The sequence below is a fragment of the Leucopleurus acutus genome (assembly GCF_964270905.1).
Source record: "Leucopleurus acutus genome assembly, chromosome: 9".
NCBI lineage: Eukaryota > Metazoa > Chordata > Mammalia > Artiodactyla > Delphinidae > Leucopleurus > Leucopleurus acutus.
In genome coordinates, this window is record NC_139144.1 from 103,737,124 (window position 1) to 103,756,566 (window position 19,443).

General features: G+C 47.9%; 1 protein-coding gene across 10 annotated transcripts in view; it reads right to left on the bottom strand.

Annotated features, from left to right (window-relative positions):
• The window catches only part of KMT2C (lysine methyltransferase 2C), a 293,955-nt gene that overhangs the window by 2,369 nt on the left and 272,143 nt on the right, over nt 1–19,443 (bottom strand). For 6 of the 10 annotated variants that reach the window (XM_082846696.1, XM_082846698.1, XM_082846705.1 and 3 more), the window contains 16 exons: nt 18,133–18,345; nt 17,278–17,442; nt 15,690–15,831; nt 15,407–15,554; nt 13,711–13,889; nt 13,478–13,614; nt 12,357–12,606; nt 11,044–11,183; nt 10,508–10,615; nt 8,210–9,329; nt 7,131–7,267; nt 6,195–6,337; nt 5,790–5,958; nt 2,328–2,444; nt 1,905–1,978; nt 1,452–1,560 (listed from right to left, as the gene is read on the bottom strand). In XM_082846696.1, coding sequence (XP_082702822.1) covers nt 1,452–1,560; nt 1,905–1,978; nt 2,328–2,444; nt 5,790–5,958; nt 6,195–6,337; nt 7,131–7,267; nt 8,210–9,329; nt 10,508–10,615; nt 11,044–11,183; nt 12,357–12,606; nt 13,478–13,614; nt 13,711–13,889; nt 15,407–15,554; nt 15,690–15,831; nt 17,278–17,442; nt 18,133–18,345 — 3,351 coding nt within the window. The remainder of the gene's footprint in view (nt 1–1,451; nt 1,561–1,904; nt 1,979–2,327; nt 2,445–5,789; nt 5,959–6,194; nt 6,338–7,130; nt 7,268–8,209; nt 9,330–10,507; nt 10,616–11,043; nt 11,184–12,356; nt 12,607–13,477; nt 13,615–13,710; nt 13,890–15,406; nt 15,555–15,689; nt 15,832–17,277; nt 17,443–18,132; nt 18,346–19,443) is intronic. The other 4 variants (XM_082846701.1, XM_082846704.1, XM_082846700.1 and 1 more) reach the window with 4 other exon arrangements.

The window sequence follows — 19,443 nt, forward strand, 5'->3', positions numbered from 1 at the left end:
ACTATTCTGGGGCCAAGCCGGAGGCGGCGAGGGCAGCCGGTGTGTCTCCACACTGCGCGCCGCGGTGCCGGGCCCGCTGCCCTGGGTGGGACAAGCCCCCCATCCCCCGCCCCTTTCTTGCCGGACGGGGCAACGAGATGGGCAGAGATGAATCGCTCTTGCCTGAGAACATCCTTCTCCTCCATCTTTCCTCACGTACAAGAATATTTAAAAGACGTTGCTCTATTTAGGCGCAACCACATTATCGTTAATATCTCAGATCAACCCTGCTGTCAGGGTGGACGGGGGTCTGCGTGATTCCCACGGGGTAAGCCTCACCCCGGGACCCCGACCCCTGAGAAACCTGACACGGCCAAGGTCCCTCTGATTCAAACACCCTGGGACACTATTTGCAAAGACTTCCCTTCTACACCGGAAGGGAACACACCGGTATTTACTGAGCTCTTATAGGAACTCCATGAGGAATTGTTTCTCCTTGTGCGTAAGGCGAAGTACAGGCTGGAGGGCTTACGCGGCCCACTCGGAGGGGCGCGAGCAGGGCGTGGGACTGCCGAGCCTCCATCTGTCCCCACGCCGTGACACCACCCTGGGGTCCTCACATCCTTTCTCTAATTCACTCAAGTTGGTGACATGTGCAAAATAGGCCTCGGGTCAATTCTTGATTTAAAAAAAGCACATTCCAAAAAGAGGACCAAAAAATACAAGTATAATCTCACAGCTCTGTTCACGTAGGGCTGGGGGCTCAAACCCAGAAAAGAGCCTCAGGCGCCTCCCTCCCTGAACAGGGGAGGTTCCCCACGGAACCCACACCGCGTGGCAGCCGCTTCCCAGGACACCCCGATTCCAGGCACGGAGCGTACGGCGAAACGCGTGCTCGTCACAATTGTGACAAAGTCAGGAAACGTAAACAAGGCGATCAAGACTAATAACAATCCTAACAGGCGACGTGCTGGGCCAAAGTGATCCGTGGGGCAAGGGAAAGAACACCTAACGAGACCACCAAACTGTCTAAGAAGCAGCTGTTGGTAGGAAAGCCTGTAAGCCTGTACGGGCCCTGAGTGTGAGAGCAGCCGCGGGGACCCCCAGATTTGCCGCCTACAGCCTCAGGGTGACCTCACGTGAGCCACGATGACCCCGGGGACCACGAGGCACCAATCCCGTGATATTCTCGGCCATGAGCTCGACGACGGGCATCACTTTAAAGAGAGGGTCACCGAGCCGAACGGACAGCACGGGGGTCGAGAGGAGCCCGTTCACACGAGCGACGTGGGGACGCGGAATCTGCAGGGCAAAGACTGTCGGACCGCGATGTGCGGGGCGGCCGAGGTTGACCTTCCAGGAGGAGGGCCTTGCTAGCAGCGAAGGACTGCAAACCGCTGAGCAGATTACGTGCACAGAGGAGTCGAGCGCCGCCCGCGGGGAGGGGCCGCACGGTGCGGCCCTGCGCTTACCTCTTCTCCCTTCTGGATCCTCCGGCTGGAGCTGATGATGATCTTGTGTCCTCGCTCGAAAGTCACCACCTCGGCCACACAGTTCGGCGCGCACGAGTGGTTGATGTACCTGCAAGCCGCCGTTCCAGAAACGACTTACTATAAGGCTTTGGAAGAAGCTTTTAAAAAAAAACCTTTCAGCTCACAGGGAAAACTTTTTCTAATTACATTTCTATCTGTCCATTAATAGAATATACACATTTTTTTGTTGTTGTTGGCTGCACGGCTTGTGGGATCTTAGTTCCCCGACCAGGGTCTGAACCTGGGGCCCTGGCAGTGACAGCGGAGAGTCTTAACCACTGGACCGCCGGGGAAGTCCCACACATACAATTTTTAAATAAAACTACTCTCCATGACTGAAAGGCCCCAGTGAGCGCACTGACCCATCGCACCTCCCGCTCAGACCCCCCTCACCTTGCAGGCCCTCCCGTGAGCGTGGCATCGATCACGTGGTCGTTGTCCATGCGGAACATGTACACGCCTCGGTTCTGAAAGAGAAAGAGGTCAGAACCCCCTCTGCGTTCCCGTCCATGTGAGGGGGCGAAGCCGGACTTTTGCCGACACACACCCCAGTCACACTTGCGGGGACAACACGCCAGCCCCGTCAGGTGACGTCTACAAGCTGTGAACGGAACCAACACGTTGGCAGGTGGCCTGTGAAGCCAGGCGCATCAATCCAGCCACATCCTCGCTGACAGTAAGACCGACGGAAAAAACAGGAAGAAAATACAAAAATCCAGACGTAGCTCTGTTCGACACTGCACTCCCACCAGCGTGACGGTCCTATCCAGGCCTGCACCGCAGCTGTCGGACGGCACAGGAGGGGTGCGCGCTCACCTGGGACTCGTAAAGCTTCTCCTTTCTGTTGGCGACTTCGTTCCGGATGATGGTCCCGATGTACTCGATGACCATGGTGTGCTTCTCGATGTCCCGAGCGGCGTACAGGCCCAGCCCCTGAGGAAACGCACGTGTACACACCTCAGAACCACTTGGCTTCCAGGGGCAACTGGCCTGCAGCCTCTCTTGCACAAAGGTACCACCCAAGCCACACTGAAGACCCCACCTGAACTTCTCACTGACCACACTCTCACCTGAACCCTGAATGCTGGACAATCTTCTCACCTACTTGTTTTTGTATCTTTTTGACACTAAACTCTTAGGGCATTTTTACAGAGTGGTACTGCTGACTGGCTGGGCACTGCTCCTAACTGGCTCTCCTATCTTGTGTGCAGTATCACTCCCAGATCCCACCAACAGGCTAATGGCTTCTGCTGTTTTTTTATCCCACCATTTCTAAAAGGACCTGACATAACAACAAGCTTACAGAACAGAAACAGGGCTAACTATAAGGGATTATTATAATTTGAGTTTCTGCATTCTCAGCTAAAACTGACCAGATCCCCACCAGACTCGGTCCTCACCAAGCACCACCTGGGAGCACACAGTACAGGGTGTGCTGTTGTTAGAAATTTTGGTATGTGAATTGAATTAACTTCTGAAAAAAACCACTTATGCAATTTATCTGTTCAATTCCAGATGAGACTCAGAGCTGAACAAACTAGAACACACAGAAAGAATCTGTATGGAGATGAATACAGTTTGGTATAAGAGACAAGAAGATCAGTGGAAATGAACAGAGAATCCAAATAGACCCAGGCACACGTGAACACTTAACGTACAGTAGTTTGGTGGCACTAAAACTCAGTTTAAGATGGACGGGTTACATACATTATTAGGTTGGCCAACAAGTGCATTTAGGTTTTTCCACAACTCTTACAGAAAAACCCAACGGACTTTTTGGCCAACCCAATACTAAATGGTGCTTCCACAACTGGTTATTCAATGGAAAGAAAATAAATTTGTCTTAAACATGAAGAATAAAATTCCTGAAAGAAAAAAAATCTAAGAAAGTACATATGCAACCTACAGTCTTAACCAAGAACAGAAGCTACAGAAAATTATACGTTTGACTATATAAAAATTAAAACTTTTATAGGAAAAAACACACCATACTTTCTGGTAGGTATCTTCCCCTACAAAACATCCTTTGCCTAATAGTACAAGTTCTTATCAACTGCACAACGGACAAAGGTAGTTCACAGAAGAGCAGACCCAAGTGGCAAACACGAAAAGTTGCAACCGAGGTGACACTGCCGGTCTACGCTGAACAGGCTGCAAAAATACAGAAGGGTGGTAACACTACCAACGGGAAAACAAGAAAAACAGGCTCATACACTGCAGGAAGAAGTGGGCAATTATAGCCTTTTTAGAAAACAGGCAATGTCTGCTAAAATGAAAGTACATGTACTTCTAACACAGAAACCTCACTTTGGGGCCTACACACCACTGAAGTGAAGTTACCAATACATGGGGATATTTGTACAAGATATTGATGGCAACACTGTTGTGGGAAAGAACTGTAAACAAAATACAGGCTCATCAGCAGGGGGATGGTTTCATTAATTACAGTCCATCAACATCACGGAGCATCACAGAGACACTCAAGAGAATGAATCGCGGCTGCCTCAGTTGTTCCAGAGGGGTGTAAATATTAGTGAGAAAAGGAAGAGGCAGAAAAGCATAGATAAGACAATCCCACTTTTCCATACGCACACAGATGTGTGGGTAGTGTTAAGAGAAGAGCAGGGAAAAGACACAGGACACTTACTGGGTCGTTAACATGATTACCCGGGAGGTGGATGGAAGGGAGGTGGGCAGGATGGAGGAAGAAAAAAGGTGACCAAACATCAAAAACTCTCAAAAACGCTTCGGGTTAAAGATGACAGACTGAACGCAGGTAGTTAAGAAACCCTTAACGTGACGTAAGGGAGCAAAACCAAGACTGAAGACCAGGGATGGTCAGGGTGAACAAGCTGTTTGGGAACATTTTAAACGGGGAAGGAACTGAGCGGAGGAGGAAGACACCACTGCCTCGAGTGGAATCTTTTGAGGCTCCATTTCTGAGGCAACAACAAAAAGACCAGAAGACCCTGCATTCGTAATATGAAAGCAAAGGTATCAGATAAAAAGATCAAGAGCAGACAGCAGATAAAGCAGAAGCAGCTCAGGACGAGGACAAGGAACCAGAAACAAGGCCACAGCAGGAGGGCAGACCCGAGACAGAGGCCTTCCCCGGTGGCGCCAGAACCGCTGCGGGCCCCATCTCAGGGGCCAGGTTCAGTAAGGCTGGGGACCCCAAACCCGCAAACCCCCAGCTGATGCCGGTGCTGACGGTCTGGGGTCCACCCTGTGAGATCCCGGGTCTCAGGGATCTAATATTTGTGTACAGAGAGAAACAGAGGTAGGAATCTGCAAAAGAATTAACATAAAAACATTTCTCAGACTGATGGCCACACTGCTTCAGGCTGAAAGGGCTCACCAGTGGGGAAAGCAATAAATAAAAATGACCCTAACCCAGGCCCATTTTGGTAAAAATTCGAAATATCAAGAATCAAGAGTAGATCCTAGAAGTTTCTACAGAAAGAAGAACGTCAATGAATACAGACAACGTGTAAGTCAGGTTTCTATGTGAAGGGACCGCCCTGGCTTCTGAGGGGACTGCACGGGAGGGGACAGGCAGGCCTGCAGCAGTGCCTGCAGGTGAGACGGGCGGTTAGAACAGGCAGCAGAGCGGGGAGTGGATTTGGGGAAACTCTTCCGGGAGGAAAAAAGGCAGCAGAAACTGATGATGCTTTGGGGTCTGGGGTAGTGAGGCCAGCGCACTCAGTTAGGAGATGGTGACACTGCTCAGCGATATGAAGAGCCTGGAGGGTGACCAGCCTTTGAGACGGAGGACGCTGGCAGCATGAGAGCTCGTAACTCCATCCTGGGCCTCCAAGGGGAGATGCCACATAGACATTTGTTTCTTCAGGAAGTGTGCTTAGCCTAGAGATGGCTTTACCTGTAAGGTGTTCCACCATCTATCCATCAGAAACTACACGATGATTTCATGAAGAGAAGCTTCTGAAACTGGGCACCTTTTGAAACTATTTTCGTTTGTATTTTGCACAAGTGCCTTGAAAGAGCCCTGGTGAGCGCACTGCGGGTCCCACGTGTGGAAGATGCAGCGCTCCCCGCGCCCCGTGAGCCCTCATCAAGCGGTACAGAGAGGACGTCCAGAAGCCGCCCTTCCATGCGGGGGAGTAAAGCATCCGCCCTCCAAGACCATGGACGGAGCGGCCGGCGCCCCGGGCTGGCGGGGTTTCTCTCCCTGCGGCCCGCGGACTCCTGTCTCATGTGCCGGATGCCAGCACCCTCCGAGCCCACCTCCCCTCCTCCCAGAAGCCAAGCCCCACTCACCTGAATCCGAGACCGGGCCAGGTACACGTTGGACTTCCACTCGGTTTTCATCTTGCGGTACTGCGACGACTTGGAGTGGACGAACTGCTTGCTGTAAGGTGCGCTCAGCTCCCCGGTGACTGTGCTCTGGAACGACTTGGAGGCACTGGTGCTGTTCAGGGTGTGAGGCCTGTGGGGCGACGGCGTGCCGACGGGGACACAAAGGGAGAGCGGAGACACCTCTGAGGGGCCCGGCTGGTTCACGTTCTCACTGACAGCACACACAGGGAAAGCCGCCTAGCTGGCGCGGCCGCACAGACACAGCCAGAGGCAGCGGGTTTGTAAGCAGCAGACAGACCAGGCACAGAAAACCCCTGAGAGGCCTGGAACCCCCGGGCTGTACTATGTGAAGTCAAAACAAAATACCTTAACACAAACCTCTTGACGTGGGCACTCATTTTAGGTTCAGAACGGGCACAACCTGTGGGGTTGACGGCCAGGGGCAGCTCCATGAGAGGGTTCCGGCCGTATCGGAAGGTGTAGTTTTCACACGCCTCAACCCCAGGGAGCTGGAAAGAAGCAAAATAAACGAAAAATTAACTCACCTGATCAAGAGCACAGGCAATCCTGAGCCGGCCAAAGGATGGCCCAACTTGAATTCCATGAAAATAACTTGTCAACATTTTCAAAATGTTGGTAACAAGGGGCTCTTTCAAGCCACGTTGACAGCAGCAGCCTGTGCTCAGATCCTGACTGTGTGCGATGCGCTTACCACCCTCGGGGGCCTGGGAGCACAGCTGTAACTTCAGGTTAACTCCTAAAACCATTCGTGCTGAAGGTCTTTTCTAGAATACGTTTCTTGTGGACACTGTCCTCTGGAGACATGACAGATGCATGTCGTTTAGGCAGGGCTCCACCAAAGAAAGCAACTGGGTACAGTACTCAGTGGCTTTCGGGGTGTCCACTGCTTCTCTGAAGAAAACCCACCAGTGACTTTTTTCTTGAGAACAATACCTTATAATCATGCAGTTTTCCAAAAGCGCTGTGTGTAGACTCACTGGCACACGTGCTTGTAACAAGCAGGCATCAGACAGTAAGGGCTCGTGAAATCCAACTGCGCTCTGGTGACCAGCCCTGGGCCCCGGGCAGGAAAGTGGCCATTAACACTGGGTGGTAAGCTGCCTCACCAAGTGAGCACGGAGACGCCTACGACTCACCGATGCCTCGTTTTCTTTCAGAGCGACAGGAGTTCACCCCCGACAAAACCACTACCTTGAAGTGTTGTGAGAGTGACAGCCCCGTGTTAAGTAAGGTGCGGCGTGTGACAGGGGGTGGCTCTCCGGCCTCGGCCCCGGCACTCACTGATTCCGCGATCCGCGCCACCGCAGAGACGGTCAAGCCGAAGAGATCCTCCCCTTTTAAGTAGGCTGGGAAGAGCTGCAGCATTTCCGACTCTTTTCTCACACATGCCACAGGCTCCAAAATCTTATCCCAAACACCTATGTATGGACAAAAAGATATTTTTTTTAATGACAAACCTGCTCTCAGCTAAATAGAGAGGAAAACAGGATACAGTATAAAAACAAGAACGAAACGACCAACCGCTCACGGAGACTTACCAGATCCAAGTTAAAGCCCGTGGGCAGTGATCTAACAAGCCTGGTATATTACCTGCTTATTGGATGGCAGTAGTTTTAAAGACTTTATGAAGTTTGGGGGAAAAGAATATGTTACATTAAGGAAATTAAACAGGAGAAGTGGAAAAGAAAGTTAAATATAACTGAAATTCATACAAGTAGTTAACTCACTTTCATGCTGGCCAAGCAGCATATTAGGTTTTCAAATGATTAATCCAATTAAGTAGTATCTGTAAATATATCCTTTTCTCTCAGAGTTAAAATATGAAATTGATATTTTCATTGGAATTATCTTTAGAGCATTTTCATACTTTTAAAAAAAAAACTGCTAAACTTGAAAAGAAAGCAGTTCTGCAGCACTAAAAATGACAATCTAGGCTTAACCCTAGAGGCCGAAATTAAGTCTCATTTCTGGCTCTAAATCTGTTTAATATCTGATGCTCCTGAGATAAGACAATATGGCTTTAAATACGGTTCCCACCTTCTAGGTGACATTAACAAGAGGGTCCTCAATGTAAGTGACAGGCAACCTTTATCTGCAAATCATTCTCCTATTTATTTTATAAACTCTGTTGGAATAATATATATTCTGATTTAGAGTAATTCTAGCAGGTGTTTAGAAAAAGACAGCAAGGTTTGACAATACAAAGAAGTTAAGACTTGCATTTGTAAATGAAGAATCCACACCTGCTGTGATAGAATATGAAACAGACGTGAGGAAAACCATGGAAATACTGACATAAAACATTCATTAGCCTAACCCTGGAGTGATGGGCTCGGCAGAGCCTACAGACGGGGCCTCACCTTTGGGTGAGGTGTCACTTAAGACGAGATCTTCGTGGCCTTGCTCCACGATTCTGATGACGAACAGGGGGCGCCCGTCCTTCTCCTCGATGGAGCACAGGTAGCGACAGCGGCGGTTGGCGTAGCGCGTGCTCCAGTACAGCCGGCTGGCTTCGTAGCCCACGGGGAAGAGTGCTTTGGGAGAGTGGAACGCTTGCATCTGCTGTGGAAGCAGCTGGCCGATCGTGTGGAAGATGAGGCTGCCCACACGGAAGGTGTGGTCCCGCTCTCCCCGCTGCACGATGCTGGCGATCTGTCGTACCTCATCACGCTGCACGTAGACCCGCCTGAAGACGGCAAAGTAACTTAATTCCTGCTCGTGAATGCCCTTTGGTTTGTGCATGGGACAAAGCATAGTTTTATCTTTAAAAAACATGCATTGTGCTTTAATGGCGCAAGTAAAGTGATAAATGTTGGTGCATCGAAATCTGTGACACCCACTGGTGGCCCCCATCTTATGGCAGAAGACACATTTCATCTGCAGGCCTCTCCTCAGGGCTAGCTCCACGTTTATTAAGGCACCAGCCTGGGTCTCGTACACCTCCGTGGACCACAGGGCACAATTCAAATGGACCCACAGGTCCAAGTCAAGGTTGAGCAGCCTCGCCGGTCCGTCTGTCAACCCATCGCCTTCTTCGTGACAGAAGCAACACTTCCGGTAGTCTTTGGGCACAGGATCGGGTTTCAGGGAAGTGCCCAGGTTCTTCAGAAATTCGTCGATTTCATCTTCACAGGGGGGTCTGAAGGTCCCCTTGGGGATCACGATGTGGACGCTCCACTTCTTCCACTTCATCCCCCTCCACTTTTTAGTGATCGGCCGACAGTCTTCAAACCCACCGTGGACAGCTCTTAGCCGAGGCTTTAGCTTGACCGTCACCTTCAGCTCATCTGGCTTTGCCTCCACTTTGGCTGCTTCAAAAGCAGGAGGGAAAGTGATGGGCGGTGACGCTGGGGGTGAAGCTTTTTCCTGGAGCTGCGGCAGACAGTGCACATCTAAAGTGGAGATGTTGTTACTGTACTGATGAAATGCTCTGGAAGGCGTCTCTTTTATAGGCGAGTGTGGCAATGAAGGAACGGATTCCTGCACAAAAAAAAAGAAACACGGAGAAGGAGTTAATTCCAAAGCCCCCAAGGCAATTCTTGCTACAACAAGAAGCCAAGCAGCAGGGTTCCATCAGCAGGGTGTTTGGCTCTGGGTCTGTAAGTAAGAGGACTGGCGCACGGCGGAGGTCAGTGCTGCGTGCCCGTGGTGCTCGCGTCTCGACAGAGAGAGAGTGTGTTCTCTGCAAAGCCCTAACTCTGGAGGGTATTCTGCTCTTAAAACTTTTCACGTCACGGGAGCTAATGAAATTTACAAGACGGAACAGCTTCCCATCCAACTGCTGAAAGGGCTGAGCTGAGACAGAAGTTCCATTAGTTTCTTTTAAGATACAAAGTGTCGTCATAAGCAAATCAACAGCGAACCCACTTTCTCATGCACCCCACCCTACACAGCTCTGAAAAAAGACGCGCCTCACAGGAAATCCAGAAGCAGGCAGACGCTGCACACGGACTCACGAGATTATGTGGTGGGAAAAAAAATTCCTTCTCTCATCTAGGCTGATATATTTTAAAGTATAAATTTATTTGGCAAGTAGCTTGAATTTTATTACGCTGGGCGCTACTGCCTTTTTAAAAAAATAAGAATCTCCAGAACATTCTTCTGAGAAAGATGCAAGAGCAATGATGTGGAGGGAGGAGAGACTATCACAGCATGGGAAAAACCTCCTTCAGCGCAAACGGTTAAAAGCGTATCGTCCACATCAGCTACACACCCAAAGATACACTTAAATCACACAAAAAACAAACAGACCTTTTCCAACCTGGTACAAGACAGATACTTTCGCCCCAAAATACATGAATAGACCTGAATTGTGGTTGTGAACAGGTTTTCCCATTGGGACAAGATCACTAAAGCAATACTTTATAGTTGTGATTAAATTAAGGTATTTGTAATTAAATACGTAAAATTACAGATTTTAATAGTAGTGTTTTATTCACTTCTGACCTGTTAAGACATAGTTCAAATCTGCCCACTCTTGCTGAATAAGCTCAAGTTACTTAGTGTGCAGTAACGGCCTGGACCAAGCACTCCTTCCCAACCCGGGGAGCATCTGCTCGGACTCCCCGGGGGGAGCTCTGGGTGGGGGAAGCGGACACACCCCCCCAAAAAAGGCGCCACTCAACGCAGACTGCTGACTGAAACTGTCCCCATCTTACCTTGCTTTCTGAGGTTTTTGCTTGTGCAGCTGATGAATAGAGAATAAAGCAGTTGTTACTACAGAAGACAATGTCCTTCTCCGCTCTGCTGGAGCTGTCTCGGGAGCCCTGAAAAGCAAAGAGAAAGGTGTGGGGAGCTCGACAAGTCGGAATCTAATAAGAACAAGGTCTGCACGGGGCTGGGTCTGTTCTGTTCAAAGTGAAAGCAGCAATCCTAAAAGCAGTAAAAAGGTAACTACGAGCCAGTATTTAGCATATAATAATTCAGCCACAGAGAAACTACATTTGCAGAAATAAACTGTACTTTCCATATTTCACCATTTAAAAATAACGCGGCTCTCATCGGACCCCCCGAACAGGCTGCTGTAGCTACTTGGTTTTAAGCTCAAGCACATGAAACATATGCCGATGGCGACCGCTGGGGGAGGCGTCTGTGGAGCCCCAGAAGCGACTCCTCCTGATGCAGGAGCAGGCGCTGCCCAGGCACGGCGGGGGCGGGCGGGGACCCGGGGGTCAGGGGAGGGACGTGCGAGTACCTTGCTCACAAAGGCCGGGTCTCTGGCCGGCTTCCTCACGCCGTGGCCCAGAACGACGACATGACAGTGGCAGCACCACTGTGGCCTGAGAGCCGCACTTTCTGTGACACCGTGACTAGTGCCCGCGCACCCAGAAAGGCCTAGAGACAAAAGGCGTTCATTAGCGACGAAAGCCGACCACTAACAACAGGGGTCCGGGGTGCAAAGCTGTATGCACCGAATGACTGCAATACGGCTCATTTAATTTACCACACGTTAGTCTTTAGTAATTGATAAAAATCTTATTTTCTAAGCAGTGGTTACGGGGCATCTATGACGTGCATGACACTGGGGTACAAAGAAAGGAAGCTATCCTCACACGGCTGGGACAACACACTGGGCTGTGAGAAGTGCGGAGGGAAACCGGGACGCGCGGAGGGTCGTCTCCAGTCTCAGTGCAGAGTGAGTAGGGAGGGGGTGAGAGAATACTTTTGCTCCCGGGTGAAGAGGGTACGAAATCTCTTATGAAAGATGAAGAGGTATGTGAACGAGAGTCTTCAATGAGCGTGATTTGGAAAGTCGAAGAGGGATGAGGAAGTTCCGGGGCCAAAATAAAAATGCGAGCAAGGACGCAGACTGGAAAGCGTGTGGTGATCTCAGAGCACATCGCTCGCGTGGCCATGAAGGCAGAAGGGAGAAGCAGGGAGAAAGCAAGGGTGACAGAGCAGCCGGAGGCTGAGAGTTCAAACCCAACACGAGCAACTGTCAGCGTGGCTCAAGGGCGAGACGTGGGGAGAGGCTGGGCTCTAAGAGCAGGTGAGGACGGAAACAAGACGGCCAAGAAACTGCGGAGCAAAGAGGCGGGGAGAGCGGGGTGAGGGGGAGGCCAGACGGGAAGATGGGGAGGGAAGGGACGCCACACAGGTGCGAGGAATGGGCCCACCTTTCAGTGACGGGGAAGGTGTGAGCGCACCTACAGAAGAGAGGGGCCCCGGAGATGCCGCAGAAGGAAAGGGACCAGGAACACGGGCAGAGATGGCGGCCTCGTCTGTGACACGCTAAGTGGGAGGGGAGGCTCGGGCCGCAGGAGAGCAAATGCGGCTCAACGGTAAGCAGAGCACTGACAAGAGGGTGTGACGTAGGCCCCAGGCACTAAAGGTCCAGTCACGCCTCAGAAGACAGCACCCGGGTGGGGGGGTGGTTAAGTCACCAAGGACTGCGTGCCAACACGTGACCTGTTACTCCCCTAAAATCAAAGCGAGATCTTAAAGAGAAGCGGCGTAACTTTTGAATCAAGAACGAATCTGGGGTCAACAAACTGTAAACCAGCTCACCATTGCTTGCTGGAGGGAAGGGCACAGTAGGCTGCTTCAGGTGGTAAGAGCTGGCTAGTCTGGGAGGGTTTGCAGATCCTGGTGGAGGCCCACGAAGAAATAAACGCTGTCGATACTCCAAACCTGGGTTTACTCTGTGGCTACTGACCAAACCCACGGATGGAACATCTGGAGCATTACTAACCTCGTAGCTGTTAGGGATCCGAACGTGGAGGAGGTCGGAGAACGCAGCCACAACACTGCTAATGTTCTAAAACAAAACGGCAAATGCTGCATTACCCGCCCAGAGGCCACAGAGAACCACTGAAGAACAACTCACGTCAGGATAAGTGCTATCCGCACGGTGCACGGTGCACACGCCGCAAGCAAATCCAACCATTTTTATTTAGACTTAAGAGCCTCGGGGGGTAAGAAGGGTTTTGATGGGCCAATAGCCAAACAAAGCTTCCACATACAGAAATCCTCACACAGGGATTCCAATTAATGTTCAATATTTGAGAGAACGTTAAACTATCTTAGACATTTTAATTCAAGGAATGAGTTAAACCTTGTCATGGTTTTTACAGCTGGTCAGAAGCTTCCTTCAAGTGGACCCCCCCAGCTCTGGGCAGAAGTCTGACACAGTCCACGAGAACACACCGCTGCTATGTTCTGCTGATGACCAAAACGCCCTGTCAACAGGCTATGAGTCTGGTTGCCAACGAAACATCATCAAGAATTAAGAGTTTGAAAAAAACCCTCAGCCATGTACTAGTGTTTGATATGAGCAGCTGCTTCCTGAACATAGTGCTTCTGGAAAACTTTCCCTGTTGACAAAGCTCTTCACTGCTTAATTTTCTACGTGTAAATAGTTATCAACTCTCTGAAGAGTTCTTACCATTATACATTCTTTAGTAAAACAATGAGATCTCTGACTTCAATTTGCCCTTTCTGTCTTGACTGAGGCTGAGATCAATTTCCAGTACTCAAAGCAGCGCAGACGTCTGAAGGGACTGCTAAGTCAAGCCCTAACCCTAACCTTTATCCGCGATGACCCAGCTGTGCGTGTCACTGTGAGCCACCTGACACTCCTTTAGGAACGGGTAATATTCTAGAACGTCCAACAGCCAGTCCATCTTTACCTCAGCAGCTGTAGGATGCAGAGTGATTGCCACAGATATGAGACCCGATCGGGGACCATTTGGGGATGCATCAAAAGGTGACGTGACAAACAAAGTGCCCGGCTCAGTTTTGATGTCATTCCTTCTAGATTCCAGCCCTTAAAAAAGGAAGGAGGAGTTGAGTGTTAACAGCTTTTCTAAACATTCCTATCAGCCAGCCCCCCCCCCCACCGCCACTGCACTGCGCCCCCTACCTTTCCCGGTGCCGCTCGGGAGGATCGGAATGATGGGGGATGGCACGGGCTCCGGAGGCTCCTCTTTGACCAGGGACAGGTCTGGGTATCTGCTCACTTCCATGCCGACCACACTCTCAGGAGAGGACGAGGGCACAACACTGTCAGGCGTGTCCCGGTCACCCCCATGGTCCTGTGTCCTGGGAGTAGAATAAATACACATCAGCAGGCGCAAGGCCGCCGCTGGGGGCTTCCCGCACCAGCCCAGCCCTGTCTATGTGTGTGACCTTTGGACAGTGACAATAACCTGAGAAGCCAAAGATTCAGTTCAGGGCCAAACAGGAAATCTCTTGGGAAAAAAAATAAGAAATATGTTTAACTATAAAGTAATTTAAATGGTATGTTTCCTTCTGACTAAAGCTTTAGCATCCAAGTTTAAAGACCTGCCAAAGGAGGAAGACGTTCAGATTATAACACAGCATAGAAAGAATGGATACTCACACCTTTGCAAAGCTCCAGATCACTGAGACTAGGGAACACTCCTGTGGCTGAAAAAGGAAAGAGCAGTCCACCACACACCCAGGCACGCGTGCACAGAACTCTCCTGTGGCTGCTGTTTACTTACAGCGGCAAGACGGAAAAAAACTGGCCATTATGGCTTCATAGGCCTTCATTTTTCTTAACGGACAAAGTGAAGTGAAAAAAGGAAGAGACTGGTCTAGTCCAAGAAGCTAAAGGTTACAAAGGCAAATGGGGCTGTAGGGCGAGTGTGGTCTTGGGCTAAACGTTGCACGGCAGCTCGAGAACCTGGGGTCTTCACACCCCCCCACCCCAGAGGAGACACCGTCAGGCTGAAGGAAGGCTGTGAGAAGCAGCATTAACAGGAGACCCGAGAGAGGCTTCCAAGGGGTCCCTGTGAGACCCCGGAGCGGGCGGCCCCGACACGCACACCCGGGAGGCCGCCTCCCGCAGCTGCCCCCGAGTGACAACTCCGGCACGAATCTAGCGGTAAGGTCCAGGAGAAACAAAGAGCTGGGTTCTAACTTTGGACAAGTCACTTCCCCGTGGTCCGCAGTCTTCTCATTTATACAGTAAAGGGTCTTAGTCCAATGGCGTCTTATCAAAGAGAGGGTGGTTAGCAGATTTTCCAAGAAGAGAGAATAATTTGATGAGCTATATATATAAGAACCTCCCCTGGATCTAACTGGCTGGGTTGTGACCATCTACTAGGAGAAGCTGACTTTCCCTCATCAGAATCCTGGGGCTAAAGAACTGACACAAAGGAGTTACAAACTGTGGACAGGACAGCCCTTAAATTCTCTTCCACAAAAGCATGCTCTGCTCTGTGACTGCTACTCTTTTATTCTGACATCTGCAAACATCAATAAACACAGTAAATCATACTAACAGCTTATAAAGGGCAATGATCTTTGAAATATTTTGCATGGAGAGTCCCAATGCCTTAACGTCTATTAGATTATTATTACTTGTTGAACCTCCTATATCATATGAGATTTCTAAAGTGCACAAGTGAATTCTTTTTAATAGTAAGAATGTTTTATAAACTTTAAATTCCGAAGAGAATTATTCACCAAATTTCACCTTTTAAGTGTTTTTACATGCTTTTCCTACAGACATTATGCTATATACAAACACATAATACGTTTTTAAATAAATGAAATAACTAAAAAAATACTTGAGAAAAAGGAACTTCTACCTTAATTCCTCCTGGTTATTATGAGGCGGTGTTGGGAGTGAAGCAGGAACGTCCACTGTCTTTGGGCCTTGAGCAATCGCTCTGGCCAACAAGTCATCGTGTGGTCTGAACGGCAGGTGAAATGGTTTAGGTCCTAGGCTTTTGGTAACTGGAAGAGCAAAAACACAAAACCATCAATCAGTCAAAACTGGTAACGGGTAAACTTTACAATCCGACCGCCATTTCACCACGCACAGCCGGCAAACTCCTCAAAGGTACAAGACTTGGAAGCTTGGCATCCTACCTTCATGGCTCACTAATACTCCAGCTTTTCCAGCAAGTTCTTCAGTTGTTGCAAAACCATTTGCCATCTTCGGACAAGCCATAGGAGGTGGTGTAGGAGGAAGAGAGGCAGGGGGTGTTGGAGGATTACTTAAATTATTCTGCTGCAGGAGACCAAAAAATTTTAAATTATATGCTACTGAGCAAATATGCCACGACCTTGCTAAAACTTAGTTCTGTGAATTTTCAGCACAGGGAGGCAAGGTACAGAAATGTAATCAGAGGCACCTTCATTCCTAAAATGCACACCAAGAAGAAAAAGAAATGTACAGGCCAGGAGGCATTTCAGTGGAACAAATACCCATCATCCTCTGGACATAACCACCCACTGGCTCACTTTCCCCAGCTTGAGTACTTAGCTTTGAAATTAAGAAGCAAATTTATACTGTGCCTGATTTGATTCTATACAACTCTTTTCAAGTTTCACTGTTAAAGCCAGTGAAGGACAGCTTTAAAATTCGACCAATAAATTGTAGAGAGTTCTCAAAAAACTCCTTTATTAAATTAAGATATGCCCCAGTTCTATCAAAAACTTGAGAATTTAAGATCCTAATGCATAACTGCAGCTTGTATCTTAGATATTAGAATCTGGATTGTCTAAAATCTCAAAAAGAAGCAAAAGGAGTAGCAATAACGACTAAATGGACTGAACCTTAACAAATGTGGTTTTCCCCCTAAACATTTCTCCCTGCTTAACATCTGTCACCAATTTGTCATTGATTCATTGACTAGTCTCTCAGGGACTGTTGGAATCTACCAATCATTCCATGCAAATCAAGTGCAAGGCAAAATTACAAATCTTGCAAAGATCTAGGATTTCTGAAGATGATGAAGTTGCGTGGAGAACAGCTTGCATCAGAAGAGAAGGCATTTACAAGACTTGGGAGAGGTTCTAACTGAAGAGAAAAGCCAACAACGATAATAAATGGAATGTCACAAGAGAATGATTTTAATACTAAAGAAGAGAAGCCCTCAGAAAAAATGATGATACTCTCAAATACTTTTGCAAAAAAGATCACTTAACACAAGTCAGATGTGAAGTAAAGAGTATCTAATGAGCCTATCATAAAACTTTGTTAAAAAAATATTACCAAAAGATAAACTTGGTTCAGTTTGATATTATTTTTGTAGCCTAAGAACTAATGCACAGGTGCAATTAGTACCTAAATTATTAGACAAAATAAGTTTTTAGGTTTTTTCATTGTATTTTTCAGGGTAAATTCCTAACTACATTTTTTACTCTATTTACTTTGAATTTGGAGTCATCTTAAGAGTTAATAAAGATTATAGGAAAATACGTGTTTTCCTACCGCAGAAATATACAATGGATGTTTTTCACAATTTGTATTCTGACCTATACAAACATTTCAAATGTTCATACTGGAAACACTTTACCTGGTAAAATTTTAACCTTTTAGTTGAACTAGAGTTTAAATGGAACTTGGAAGATTAGATAGATGTAAACTAGATGGAAAAACAAGACAAGCTCTACCAATTCTGATATGGCATCCAAAGAGGAAGCAAGGTAACACCTTGGCAAAGAAACATACCTTGTAGATCAACTGAGAATAGTAATCCGAAACCCCTTCAAGGGTAGCACTGCCAAAAGTTCCTAGAAGTCGATTCCCACTATTAAACTGGCCACTGCCGTAAGGAAGAAAGTGGGCAAAGTTCACTCCAATGACTGGTTCCATTAGAGGGAGCAGAGAGAGCTGCTATTGAAAAACACATTTAAGAGTAATGTACACGATAAACAAAACAAGTGTCTCTCAATTTTTCTAAGACCCAAGGCAACTTAGTCAAATAAGGCTTGAGGAAAATAAGACTTAAAAACTTCAAGTATCAAAATGCTGGGATAAGTGAGAGACTACGGAATCTCTGAGATATACTTAAAAACGAGCCTTATTCTCAACTGTCTTAAAGGGATGCTGCCAGGCTTCTAACAAGAAAAACACCTTCCTATCTTCGCTCAGCAAGAATCAGGGCTGAACTGAGGCTAGGTGCCCCCAACGGCACTCTTCAGCAGCTGTCTCCCACCTTCTGTAACAGCCACAAAGGTGTAAGAATGCACTCTACTAGGGGGAGAGACCAATGCCTGTGTTTCTTTGCATCCAGAGTCACAAGTAACGTGGACGGAATTTTTCCTGGTGCTGAGGCTGCTCCCTTTGAATATAAGTAAATCTTGACCAGCGCCAACCAATCCATCTATTTTACTAAAATTCTGGGGTGCCAGTAGGATAAGGTGCAAGTTTGCTTGCACACAGGAAACCTATTAGGTTGCTTGTTGAGATGTCTTTTACCCCTTAACTCTCTACTTCTGGGAAAGTTTCACTTTAACAGGGTTGAAAAAGCTTCTGATGTCTCACTTCCTTGAATTTTTAAAGGGGCTGCTCCAAAAGACTCACCTGCTTCAGGTGGGTAAAGGTGTCGGTGGTAGAGAACATCGGTTGTTTCTCCTCTTCCTCCTTTTTCCTTTTCTTCGACCGAGGTGCTGCCTTCTCTCCGGTCCTCTGAGTCCTTTTGCTTCGCTGTTTCTTGGTTTCACTTCCTCCATCTGTTTTTGGCAACTGGCTGTTGCCACATCCAAAACCACCTTGCACTTGAGCCCCCAAAGTTTGCTAATGTAATTGGAAAGGTTAAGAAATTAAGTGAACTATCCACACGCTTGAATTCCAGCTCCTGCTCGTCCAGTCCCATCCTAAGACACAATGTTCCTAGCGTGGGTGCCCGAAGTGACGGAGGGAAAATGGGTGGCACCAGATGGCCTGTTTTCTGAAAACAGCATCTCAAGTATGGAAATCAGTAAGCTGCAAAGCTTGAGGAGAGAGCAGAACTCTTAAGTGCGGCTCTTCTCCCTTTCACAGGAAGCATTACTCCTCAGGCCTGCCCATACTTGTGCCAGTGACAGCCCGGAGCTCCTTATTCCTGCCCACTGGCAACTGTGGAGGAAGGGGTGCTCTTAGCTAGATGGCTGTGGTGGTCTCTGCATGGTGCTCTTGGGGCCTTATTTGGGCTCCCCTTAGGAATGGGTGAAATACAAGGTATGCGGGCACCATTGCTAAGCTCCAGAAAAGTTTCACAGCCTATGCATCTCAGTTGAGAGGAACAGCTAGCCTCAGAGATCAGTAAAAACAAACAACATTGTTCATTCAAATTAGTTCATGGTCATACATCTGACTGAATAATAACTGCTACATACTTAAAGTCAATGAAAGAAGACCTATATGATAACAAATAAGCCTACTCTTTGCTTTTGTCTCTATGGCTAAGAACAAACCAGTCCTTAGAGAGGTTTTTAAGGGTAGTACTATCAATACTTAAAAATATGGGACTATTTTTAGGGGCCATTATTTCTAAACTTGACAGCTGTACTTTGCTATAGGCAACTATAGTTGCTTAAACTTATTTTAATGTGTTCTGCATTGACTCTTTGAGGGTTTGCAGATCATAGTTTCCATTTATATATATCTAAATGACTTAGAGCATGGATCGCAAAACTGTTCTGTAAAAGGCCAAAGAGTAAATACAGCTACCCAACTCTCTGCCCTGGTACTGCAAAATCAACCACAGACAATTCATAAACTAATGAGCTAGGCTATGGTCTAATAAGATGTTTTAAATTCATGGACACTGAACCTTGAATTTCATATAATTTTCACATGTTGTGAAACACTACTCTGTTTCAGATTTTCTTCAACCATTAAAAAGTGTAAAAA